Source organism: Thunnus thynnus, chromosome 21, assembly GCF_963924715.1.
Source record: "Thunnus thynnus chromosome 21, fThuThy2.1, whole genome shotgun sequence".
Taxonomy (NCBI): Eukaryota; Metazoa; Chordata; class Actinopteri; order Scombriformes; family Scombridae; genus Thunnus; species Thunnus thynnus.
Genome location: NC_089537.1, coordinates 9142570 through 9154654, shown reverse-complemented (window position 1 = coordinate 9154654; position 12085 = coordinate 9142570). Strand labels below are relative to the sequence as shown.

General features: G+C 42.3%; 1 protein-coding gene across 6 annotated transcripts in view; it reads left to right on the top strand.

Moving 5' to 3' along the window:
• The window catches only part of slc4a2b (solute carrier family 4 member 2b), a 45354-nt gene that overhangs the window by 26215 nt on the left and 7054 nt on the right, over window positions 1-12085 (top strand). For 3 of the 6 annotated variants that reach the window (XM_067577601.1, XM_067577602.1, XM_067577600.1), the window contains exons 5-18: window positions 43-269; window positions 2678-2802; window positions 3773-3993; window positions 6539-6675; window positions 7720-7809; window positions 8370-8550; window positions 8668-8803; window positions 9635-9836; window positions 9929-10037; window positions 10143-10327; window positions 10845-11061; window positions 11181-11387; window positions 11506-11654; window positions 11787-11981. In XM_067577601.1, coding sequence (XP_067433702.1) covers window positions 43-269; window positions 2678-2802; window positions 3773-3993; window positions 6539-6675; window positions 7720-7809; window positions 8370-8550; window positions 8668-8803; window positions 9635-9836; window positions 9929-10037; window positions 10143-10327; window positions 10845-11061; window positions 11181-11387; window positions 11506-11654; window positions 11787-11981 — 2381 coding nt within the window. The remainder of the gene's footprint in view (window positions 1-42; window positions 270-2677; window positions 2803-3772; window positions 3994-6538; window positions 6676-7719; window positions 7810-8369; window positions 8551-8667; window positions 8804-9634; window positions 9837-9928; window positions 10038-10142; window positions 10328-10844; window positions 11062-11180; window positions 11388-11505; window positions 11655-11786; window positions 11982-12085) is intronic. The other 3 variants (XM_067577603.1, XM_067577605.1, XM_067577604.1) reach the window with 3 other exon arrangements.

The following is a 12085-nucleotide window of genomic DNA, read 5'->3' as shown; positions in this document are numbered from 1 at the left end:
GGGGTTGATCTTTGTGTTCTATTTTCGCTGTTTTCGCCGCAGACCATCGTCACTCCTCTCACCACATCCACCGACCTCTGTCCAAACTGCCCCCCGAGGGACGCAGGAAGAAGAGCAGCAAGAAGAGGAGAAAGGACAAAGATCAAAAAAGTAGCCACGTTCCCAGCAGCGGCCCCATAGAGGAGGGAGAGGATGAGGAGGAAGATGAGGAGGAGGGGACGGAGACAACATCTGCTCCGTCTGACTCTGAGAAAGTCAAAGATGTGGAGGTAACGTTTGGACTTGAAACCAGTCTTAAAGTGAGGGGGGAAAGCTCTGATAGGCTCTGACTGCTGTCATCTGTATTGGTTTCAGTGGAGACTTCTGGTCCCGTGATTTTATATTTAAGAGTAGAAATATTCTAAAAGTGATCAGAAAATAATACTTTATACTTTAAGATGTTATGACAACTACATGTAAACTGAAGAGCATCATTTCAAGAATGATGTATCTTGTTGATCCTGTTCTCTGAATGACCACAAACACCTTTTTTTTTTTTTATAGTTTTAAATATAAAATGACAACACACAGTAAGAAGATATACATACATAAACATAAACACATAGACTTCATCTATCCATTAACCCCACCAACCAGCACCTGGCAAAAAAAATGCTGTTTTATTGATATCAACACCTTTTCACTATAAACTAGTAGGTGACTTACTTTCCAGAAAATAAGTACTGGTACCTTTATGTCCAAAAAGTGTTCTATTTTCCCTTTTGCAGCAAATGAAAGTTGCTTTAGTTATGACAGTTATTAGATTTGAAACCAGTAACATGTGACAATGGTACCAAAACAACAAAAAGGTTGGTTAGTAAGTAATAAGTTTTTATTTCCATGTCAAACATTCGGCCCATCCAACACAGGATTACAAGACACTGCTATTTATCAAACATCAAATATGCACATAACATGCATCTTGTGGTAACACATGTATAAACCAAAAGAAAAAAACATGATTATATGATATATACTTTACTTAAAAGTTATACATTTTTTCTTTGGAACATATTCATGTAAAAAGACAGTACATAGTCAGATATGCATGTCCATTTTTATTTCCATTCATCTAAGCTCAAGCACTTTTTACTGTATTATGTCCTGTAATAATATTTTAATATCATCAGCCAACACAACATTAGCCAGTATCGCAGTAAAAACTCTTATTTGTCGCTCACACTGCAGTCTACATTGGTTTTTAATGTGTTTTTATGATGTTCAGTTAAAATTAAATCACATGTTAAATGCAGTTGAAATGTGAGTCACTGCTATCTGCTACTATCTGAGGTGATTTGCATTAAGATGTGGGTGAATAAGCGCTCAGGAATGTGCTGCTGTACAAATGGCCATTGTCCATGCTCGGATACCCAACCCGCTCACTTACTGTTGTAGCATTACCATATTTTCCTCTATGAATATTTCAGTATAGTCTTAATCATTCATCAGTGGGTTTTGTGTTTGGCTGTTATTATGATACTTCACAAAACAAGACCAGGGTTTAACCCAATGAAACTAAAGAGTATTCATAGTTACAGAATATGAGTGAGATTAGTTTTACTTCATCGTCTGTTTCGCTGTCTGTTCTTTTTTTGCAATTTAAATATATTTTAAAAAGAAAAGGGGGAAAACAAAAAGCATTGGGAACAAGTAGAGAATACATTTCTTTGGTTTACTGTCTTTATGTCCAGATCCAGGTCTCAAATACACCGTCATTACTACATCCGTTCATTGTTTAAGACTGTAAAACCCTCATTGGATAGATTGTTTTTTATTTCCTTTACATAATGATCCCTGACTTGTACAGTAAATATCTATAAAAATCTTTGTTTTAAAGATCAGATTCCTTCTTGATGTATTAACACTCTTAAATTCTCTACCTCGGATTACAGGATGGGTTCACAGATTTTCATTTTTCTCAATTTTTCGGTTGTAAAACAATGTTTTTCTTGCTGTAATCATTCCTCCTGTTCATACAGGCCATTAGGAGATCCTTTCATAGTGTTCAAGTGATCTGGGACTAAATCCACAGTCCTCCTTCTGTGCAAAAAATGTATTTAAAAGTTCATCTGAAGCTAATATGAAGATTCAGCCGTCCAAATTAGTCAAATCAAGTCAGTATCGTTCAAAGTCTTTTAAGTGCCAGAGTCCCTCTTTTTGTTAAGATCCTTCCACTGCAGCTGAACAGGAAAACACTGTCCGTCGAGACACAAAGAGGGACTTTTTTTTTTTTTTTTTTTTTTACTAAGGACTGTAACTGTGGAAGATATCAACCTTATTTGACTAACTCAGATGACTGAAGCCTCATATAAGCTTGAGACAAACGTTCAAATGTATTTTTGCTCAAAACGAGGACTGTGGAGTTTCTCTCCTATGAGTTACACTGAAAACGCATTTGAAGGGGATCTTTTAATGGTCAGTATGAACAGGAGGAATGATTACAGTGAGAAAAAACTATTTCAATGTTCATTTGGGCTCCTGACTGCTGTTTTAACAAAAAAAAAAAAGTGAACCTGTCCTTTTTATGTGTCTATTGTACTTTTGCTTCTCTACTGTTTGAATCTGATATCAGAAGTTCATGGTTTGAATTTTGGGTTTATGGTCTATTGTAACAATACGCTCTGTATTCCCTCCACAGTTCTTTGTTTCGGATGAAGACCATGTGGCCAAACGTGGCAAAGAGAGTCCCAGCTCAGCCCGTGAGCTGGATATCGTCCCCCAGTCTGTTATAGGAACAGATACTGAAGATGCAACTTCCACAGAGTGAGTCAAGCTTTTAAAAAAAAAAACAAAAAAACACCACTGATGTTTTAACAGTTGTCCTTCTCAGACTGAGATCAGGAAGGAGGCACGGACAGCTGCTGTGTTTATAATCATGCTTTACCTGCTGTGATGATTGCATAATGCTTGTTTTTGTCACGTCTCTGAAACGCTCTCACGCCCGCTCTGTGATATTGTTCTGATTGGGTGAGACCACTCAAGTGCATGCTTCATTGGCCGGTGAGACACACACTGTACGTTACCATGTCTCAGGCATCCAGTGGGCCTGCTGGGCATGATCTGATGGACCCAAGTAATCCTCTCTCAGGCGCCCATATATCACCTGTCGCTATAGACGACACAAAACACACCTCAGCAGCCCCCAGGCTCCACCTATGACATTTACTTTTCCACTTCAGGAGGGTTGAATCTGGGCTGGGATAAAGCCGCGACTACGCACTTTGCTGGTTTTTTAATCTGTCGGAGAGCGACCTCATCGCTGAGGATTTGTTTTTATGAAACATCCTGATAAAACAGGCTGAGAAAGTAGTTTTGAAATATTGTGGAATAATATTTTTTTTAAAGGACGGTGAGTTTATTATGTTTGTATCGAAAGAGCTTTGGAGGATTTGTCTAGGATGAGCATCTTTATCCTCCTCTGTTTTATGTGCATTAACATTTTAAGTGTTTTGAGCTGAGAGATGTCAATGTGATATAGCAGGAGCAGATGTTAAAAGATCAAAAGATGGTGTCATTTGAATTATCCTGTGTAATGAAAGTAAAGTAATTACTTATGAAGAAAAAAGACTGAGGAAAAATGTGTGTGGTTCAGCAGAGAAAAGTCATCTTCTTCGTCTTTGTAGTTTCCAACCTTTGAAGTTTAGGCTGTAAGAAAAATAACCTGTCGCTCGTCAATACCTGCGCTACAGCTTTCTCTCTTTTTTTTTTTCTTCCTCCACCCGTCTTCATCTAGTAAACCGGCTTCAACCGACACGTCCAGTGCCGCTCCCCAGCCAACGCCACCCGAACACACACCGCTGGCCCGGGTGTCCTCCGCCAGCCGCAGCTACGACCTCCAAGAGCGCCGTCGCACGGGCAACATGACGGGCGCTGAGCAGGCAAAGTACCAGCGCATCCCTACTGATGAGATTGAGGCTGAGACCCTGGCCTCCGCTGACCTGGATGGCATTAAAAGTGAGTTTAGATTAACTGTCACGTTGCAGATTTTGTGTTCTCAAAAAAGGCTTTAGCACACTTTTAGTGACAAGGAGGCGAGAAGGTCACAGGTAGAAATCCATTATGTACCTTAAATGTTCTGAAATAGTATTTCTGGAGGGTTTTTTGTCTCTGTAAGGTCATAAGAATAGGTGGCCTCCATAAGAAATTAACCCCTAAAGTTGCATTGTAGCTGTGTGTGTGTTTGCTTTTGTAGGTAAATTATTGTTGATGAAAGTTTGCAGAAGTGAAGAAATAAACGTTTAACACAGTTTTCCAGCAAATATATAATCTTATCAGGTTTTATAGCAGACTGTATGTAGGCATGAGGTGCTTTGAAATGAATCTTTACATGCTCACCATAAAGAAGAACGTGTTTTTAATGTGTTTGTTCTTTTTGTAATTTTTTTTTGTATTCTTACATTAACTTCTTTTATCATTTTTTCCATGTCAATAACAACAAAACAACACTGTTGCTAGAAACCATGACGTCTATATCACAAACAATGAAAATTAGAGACAGAGAGTCTTTATGTAACTGTACATAATTTGTGTATGTTTACCTTTGAATGGTAAAGCATAAAACAAAAAGAAAAGGGTGGAAAGAAGCCTACAGAAGAGTAAGCGTGAGATAGGAAAACATTTTATACATTTTATCCATCTTTTATCCATAACGTATAATTCCTACTCTTTGATCATTTCGAGGGTAACCATTTATGAATTACTTCGTTGTTTTTTTTTTTGATGCTGCAGAAAATATTTTCAGACGATATTAGTCTTTTTCCTGTTATTTCTACCAGGCATTTATCTTTTATATAAATATTGAAAACTTTGTCCTGATCACTTCAGTGTCTCCAGCATGTGTGACTTACCTCCATCCCCTCTATAGTGTTGCGTGATAAGAAAAAACCTTTTAATAAAGGCTGAGCTTTCCTGATGCTCAGATGAGAGCGGGGGCCATCTCAAGTTCTCCTACATTGCAGTCGGCGCCCCGCCGTCCTGTGATGTTCCCGGCCCCCCGGCTCAGCGTGGGGTTGTGTTCAGGGCTTTGGTGATTTACGTGAGGGAGCCAACCCCTCAGCGGAGAGCAGCAGCTTATCAGAGAGTGTGGCAGACAGGCCCGCATTATTAAATTAGCCGTTCCCGCTGTCAGCTGAGGCCCCTGGAATCAGGCCCGAGCCAACATGGTGGTTAATTGTGAAACCTGGACCTCGGTTCACAACCCTGAATCATTAGTGGAATGAAACAAGGGTAAGAGTTAAGTAGACTAGAGGGCAAAATAAAGAAACTTTAGATGGAGGTTTGGGCTTGATATTATGGGGCTTAGTGACAAAGAGTCGAGCCTCCCAGCAGCTTCATCACTAGTTATCTTTTATCTGCTTCCCGCCACCGTAAATCATCCTGGGAAAGTGGCTCTGTCTCTGGCTGCTGCTCAACAACAGGAATTATTAGATCACTGTTCCTCCCCTTTTGTTCGACCCGAGCAATTAACTCCTCTGCTCACTGATGTACTCTGATAGTTTCAGCCCTCGTGGGGTCAGGCGGCGGTCAAGAAATGGCAACTTTTTCCGATTTGTCAAAACCCGCACAAGTCGCGCACTCCGGTCTGAGCAGCGAGTGTGTCACGTAGTCAGACGGCCGTGCCAGCTCTCTAACCCTACGCCCACCACAAATCCTCCTCTTCCTTCAAGAGCCCCATGCCAGTCAGGCCTCATTTTACTCTAAACTTCACTCACACACCAGTGGACACATCATGGAGCTACTTTACAGTGAACCTGCTCAGTAGGAGCTGAAGAGATGGTACGAGTAAAGCTAGAACGAACAGGAGAGCAGATGATTTTGAGATAATGAGGTTGAAACATTGATGAAGAACCTCAAAAGCTTCCCTGTTTGTTACATAGGATATACAAGCTTTTTTTAAAGGTAAGACGATTGGTATTCTTGAAGGGAATTTTGGGTATTTCTGTAGTTTAAGATTTTCTCTTTTTGTTGTTGTTGTAAGATTATAATTTCTGGATGTAACAGTTGATTTCTGAGGACTAGCTCAGCTCGTTGCAGTTTTTTTTTGCTTTCTAAGTTGTTGTTTTTTTGTTCTAGTTTATTTTTATTTTTCTTTGCCAGTAACTCCATTGATTTCTGAACTCCTAACACCTGATAGGATAATTCCTACTCTGTCTTGTATGGTATCTGTGCCATCCGGTGTCTCTCTCCACATCCTTTTCAATGTCTGGTGTGCTGCCAGTCTGGGTAACCCTACTCCCTGCTGTGGGACCGCAGAAACAAAAGCAAAGTAGCCCAGCTCTTTGTGACTTAATGGGCTGAGATTTGAACTTGGGGTGAAAGGTCAACGCATGTGCAGGCTGAGGACTGCAGAAGCTAAATATAATAGACTGTAAAATTGACCATGCTGGGACGTAATTCCCATTTTTGCTACTTGAATATCATGTAAATTCTATATGATGTTTTGTTATTTCTTGTCTCGTCTTTTCTCATCTGTATTCTCTTCTCTTCTTTTCTCCGCCAGGTCATCGTTTTGAAGATGTCCCCGGCGTGCGCAGACACCTGGTCAGAAAGAGCACAAAGGGACAAGTGGTGCACATCGGCAAAGACCACAAAGAGCCGACCACTCGCAGCCGTAAGCAAGACCGCACCCCACATGAGGTGAGCCGTCGCCTGAAGGCATCCGCTAGCGTTAAGACAGGACACGGATCAGATAATGCAGCCGATGTAGAGATTGATGATGGTGTTTGGTTTTAACTCAACGTTTTTAAGCCTCGTCAGTATCTAAATTTATTTGGGAAAAAGTGTACTTTAAGTGTCATTTAAGAAGTTTGGTGGATATGGTGTTTATTAAATGTCAGAGTACACTAAAAAATGTTCATAACAATTTCTCAGAGCCCAAGTAGAAGTCTCCAAATATCCTGTTATTTATGATCAACAATTCAAAACCTATAAATATTCAATCTACAATGATGTAAAACAGAGAAAATTTCATCAGTTATCTGTCACCCAACTAATCTATGGAGCAAGAAATTGTTTCAGCAATATTAAAAACCCAGAAATGGAACCTGGGAGTGTTCATTTTAAAACCTGAGAAAACAGCCCTACATTTTCAATACACAGAATGTCAAAAGCTTCATTTATATGAATAATAAACTTGTTATTTATCTTTAAATTTGGTTGCAATTCAAGGAAGTTTTTTGGGGGGGAATCACTCCGATTCAATGTTTTAATCTCTATTTTCCACTTCAGATTTTGCCTTAAATGCGTCAAAACTGTAAAATACTTGAAGCAAATCCCGTCTTTCCCTCTATCAAAATTAGCGCAGCTCTCTCTCTGTTTTGTGGATGAGACAGGAGGGGGAAGGAGACGATTAAAAATGAATGAACGAGTTCTTTCCTTTCACACGCGGAAAGGAAAAAAGAGGAGAGAGAGAGGAGCTGAGGTAACCAGACACTGGGAGCTCCTGAGAGAGGGAGAGCTATGTTTTATTAACACACACACACACACACACATTCTCATACATAGCTACGAGCCCCCAGCAGCCCGGGGTAAACAACAGGTCCCTGTCAGGTGTGTGTGTGCGTGTGTGATGAGAAGGAATTACTTGTGAGGCATGTGTGTAAAAGTGAGGGTCGCTTCGTTTGTGCCGCTGTCGGTTGTATCAGTGTTTGAATCCTCTCCTGCACCGTCTCGCTCCTCCAGCCGTTACCGGTGGTTCTGTACCGCTCTGCCTCACGGCCAGACGGCTTCGTACTGGACATGGACTCCAGTCAAACGACTCAGTACAAGAAGGTGAGGCTGGGTGACCGGCCAGAGTCAGGTTTGACACGTGTGAGCGTGATTTTCACAGGCATGCAGCAGGTGTATTAAGGCACAAGGCTGTTTAAAGAAGGGCATATTTCCCAGCGTCATTTCACAGAGGATTAAGACAAGCATGGTGTTTTTTTAAAAAAATCGCCTTTTAACAAATATTGGATGCTAAAAGAGCCGAGAGATGCACAGCAGTTGATTGTCTCTCCTCAGATTTTTTGGTTAAATTTTAAGTTGCTGTTTTTCTGCAACGTTTAACACATTAGGGTAATAATGTTGAAAAGTCTTTTGTTTGAAGTGCTTTAAATAACTCACCTGGAATCCCGGTAAGCATGGAGCCTGTTGTTTTTTTGTTTTTTTGTTTCATGACGACATGCAAAATGCTCCACCACTAATCAAGAGTGTCCCAGCTGACCAGTTTCAAAAATGCTTTGGCTATTTAGTTGAATATCAGGCACACGCTGAACGTGCATGTCGTTTTGTCTCAGGATATCGTCAGCCTCATCTCACCTATTCCCGTTTCCTTGTGATGTTCCTACCAGGTGTTTGTGGAGCTGAACGAGCTGACTATGGACAAGAACCAGGAGATGCAGTGGAAGGAGACGGCTCGATGGATCAAGTTTGAGGAAGACGTGGAGGAGGAGACGGACCGCTGGGGGAAACCTCACGTGGCTTCGCTGTCTTTCCGCAGTTTGCTGGAGCTCCGGAAGGCCATCTCGCATGGTAAGAGAGAGAGAGAAACACAGTTAAGTTTGCACGTATCATTTTGGAAAGCTAAAAAGTAAATGATGCAGTTCATAGATGACTGAGCTTCGCGTGTGTGTGTGTGTGTGTGTGTAGGTGCGGTGCTGCTGGACCTGGACCAGAAAACCCTGCCTGGCATCGCCCACCAGGTGGTGGAGCAGATGATCATTTCTGATCAGATCAAAGCTGAGGACAGAGCCAACGTCCTGAGGGCCCTGCTGCTTAAACACAGGTGACTGGTGGCGCCAGACTACAACAAACAAGCTCGCATGTTGCTGAAATTCCCTCTGATTGTGGACACAGAACTTATCTCTTCCATCCAGGTTTATGAAGCAATATTTAGTCACAATAGCACTATTACATTTTGCTCTTTTAGATTTGAGCAGGTATTAGGTCTTAGGTTTGGCAACAACTATTTCTTGGTCATTGGAGAACACGTCCATGCAGTTGTAATGGTGAGTTTGGAGGGAGAGTCTTAAGAAATCTCAGCAGCTGCCAAAGACGTCATGGCATCATTGTTATTGATCAACAACTCAGCAGGATATAAATATTTCACAAGTGGGGGTTTGGACCAATAAGGGTTCCCTGGGATGAATCTCAGGGGTAACAAGGTGATAAATACATTTCTGATGCACAAAATTAGTTTTATTTTGCCTCTTTCTGTGATATACAGATAATTTCACCTCTTTGAGCCTTTATCTTTAAATGAAACAATCGAAGAAAGAAAAATCACTTGGTTGAACTGCTCACAACTCATGTCCACACTAAGGTCAGACCTAAGTAGGGGTCAGAGTGCAAAAAGTTTGGGAGCTACTTATAATTTTGTGCTGTAAAAACCTTAACACTGAGCATGTTGACACAGGGGTAAAACTTCACTTTTAAAACTACTTCATGCTGGTGATTATTGGCAGTTAATGTGTGTTTCATTGTCTTTAAAAGGATGAACAACTGTTAAACTATCTCCCCTCTCACTGCTGCTTCCTGCTACTAGGTGGCTATATGCCTTGTCACTCCCTCTATTCCTCCTGCTCACCCTCTCTCTACCTCTCCCTGCCTCCCCTAGTCACCCGAGCGATGAGAAAGAGCACAGTAGCCCTTTCCCCAGAAACATCTCAGCAGCCAGCCTGGGCAGTCTGATGGCCCACCACCACAGTGCCAATCACACCCATCAGCCCGAGCCGTCTGTCACCGACCCCCTCATGGGCACCGTCCACGCCGCGGGGGACACAGACACACGCATCGATGTGGAGAAGAACGAGGTACAGGTAAGTCGGGTTTTGAGGTAGAAGTTAACAGATGCTGTTTGTGTATAAGTATTCTTCATTATGCTGATTTTGTTTCCTGTGTTGCTTTCCAGCAGAAGGAGCCGACCATGGTGCCCGGCATGCATCGGTCCAAGTCAAAACATGAGCTGAAGCTGCTGGAGAAGATTCCAGAAAATGCTGAGGCCACTGTTGTCCTTGTGGGTGAGTTATCTCCAACCAAAACACCTTGTTTTTTTTTTTTAAATGCATGTGCAGCACTGTTTTGTATGTTGACTGTTTGTTTGTTTTTTTCCTGCGGTCTTCCAGGCAGTGTGGACTTCCTGGAGCAGCCCACCATGGCGTTTGTGCGACTGCAGGAGGCGGTGGAGCTGGAGTCTGTCCTGGAGGTCCCCGTGCCTGTCAGGTTCCTGTTTGTTCTGCTCGGACCCCCCACCACCAGCATGGACTACCACCAGATAGGACGCTCCATCTCCACGCTCATGTCTGACAAGGTGAGCAAGGTGTAGACACAGAGGTGTAACAGTCCAGTACAGCTCCTGATTTTCTTGTTTTCTTTTAAAAACACGTCAGCATAATTAAGCAGTTTTTAAATTATGGTATATTTGGACTCTTCCTTCTCTAAAGACCAGCTCAATCATTGCTACAAGACCCCAGCTTCATAGATTTTCCTGCATTTGATTCAGCCCATTAGAGAAATCACACAATAAACGTAACCTAAGGCACTTTGGGATCCATATCCCCAAACCCTCTTTCATGTAATTCACTATATTTTCCCATCAAGCATAAAGGAAAGTCCCTTACTGTATGTTCTCTTACACCTCCAACACCTACTATTCTCAGATATCGAAGGAAAGTCAGTTTCTTGTGTCCTAAATCCACCAGAAGTCATTTTATCAGTCAGTTTAAGAGGAGAATAGAACATTAACTGGCTAACAGACCTACATACAAGAGATATACAACAAAAGTATAGAAGAGAATTACATTTATATTTATTTTTACTCCTTTCAGCAATTCCACGAAGCAGCCTACCTGGCAGACGATAGGCAGGACCTGCTGAACGCCATCAACAGCTTCCTGGACTGCAGCATCGTGCTGCCGCCTTCAGAAATGGGCGGCGATGAGCTCCTGCGCTCTGTAGCTCGCTTTCAGAGGGAGATGCTGCGCAAGAGGGAGGAGGAGGAGGTCAAACTGTTGGCCAAAGAGCCCAAGAGCCTTGAAGAAAAAGGTAAATCATTTCCTCCTGAAGCTTTGGGCCTGTCAAAGGAAAATTGAGCTGTTGTTACATGACTTCCTGTCATTTGAAATGTGGTTAATAACCTGATTTACCCCCTTCCTCTCACCCAGTGGCCCTCCTCACACCTATGAAAAAGTCAGATGATCCTTTAGAGCGCACCGGACGCCCCTTTGGTGGGTTGATACGAGACGTACGGCGCCGTTACCCGAAGTACATCAGCGACTTCAAGGATGCCCTGAACAGTCAGTGCATGGCTGCTGTTATCTTTATCTACTTTGCTGCCCTTTCTCCAGCCATAACATTCGGAGGCCTTCTGGGTGAGTCAAACCCTTCTCATGTTTTTGTAATGATGGTTAATCTGACAAACTACTGATGGACCTTTAAACCCTATTGTGTTCATTGTGGTGTTACTTTGTTGTGGCTGTCTGTTTCTAGGTGAGAAGACTGAAGGTCTGATTGGTGTTTCTGAGCTGATCGTGTCGACATCAGTGCAGGGTGTGATCTTCTGCTTGCTCGGAGCGCAGCCGTTACTGGTTGTGGGCTTCTCTGGACCCCTGTTGGTTTTTGAAGAAGCCTTTTATAGCGTAAGTTGAAGGTCGATTCATTTTGAGTGTTTCTGGATAAAAACAGCAGCCTTAATTTTTAAAAATCTAGTTGACGTCATTACTATTAAAGCTGTTTTTTTAATAATGTTTCTTGGCTCTGTGTCTTCACAGTTCTGCAAAGCGAACGAAATGGAGTACTTGACGGGCCGCGTCTGGATCGGGTTTTGGCTCATCGTCATCGTGATCGTCACAGTGGCCTTCGAGGGCAGCTTCCTGGTCCGTTTCGTCTCCCGATTCACCCAGGAGATCTTCTCATTCCTCATCTCCCTCATCTTCATCTGCGAGACCTTCATCAAGCTCGGCAGGGTACGCCTGAGACTTGAAATAACAACTCTTGATTACAAAAAGTTTTTGTTGGCACGCTCGTGGGTTTGCGTCCCTGACGCTAAACTGAACAGACTAATCTTTGG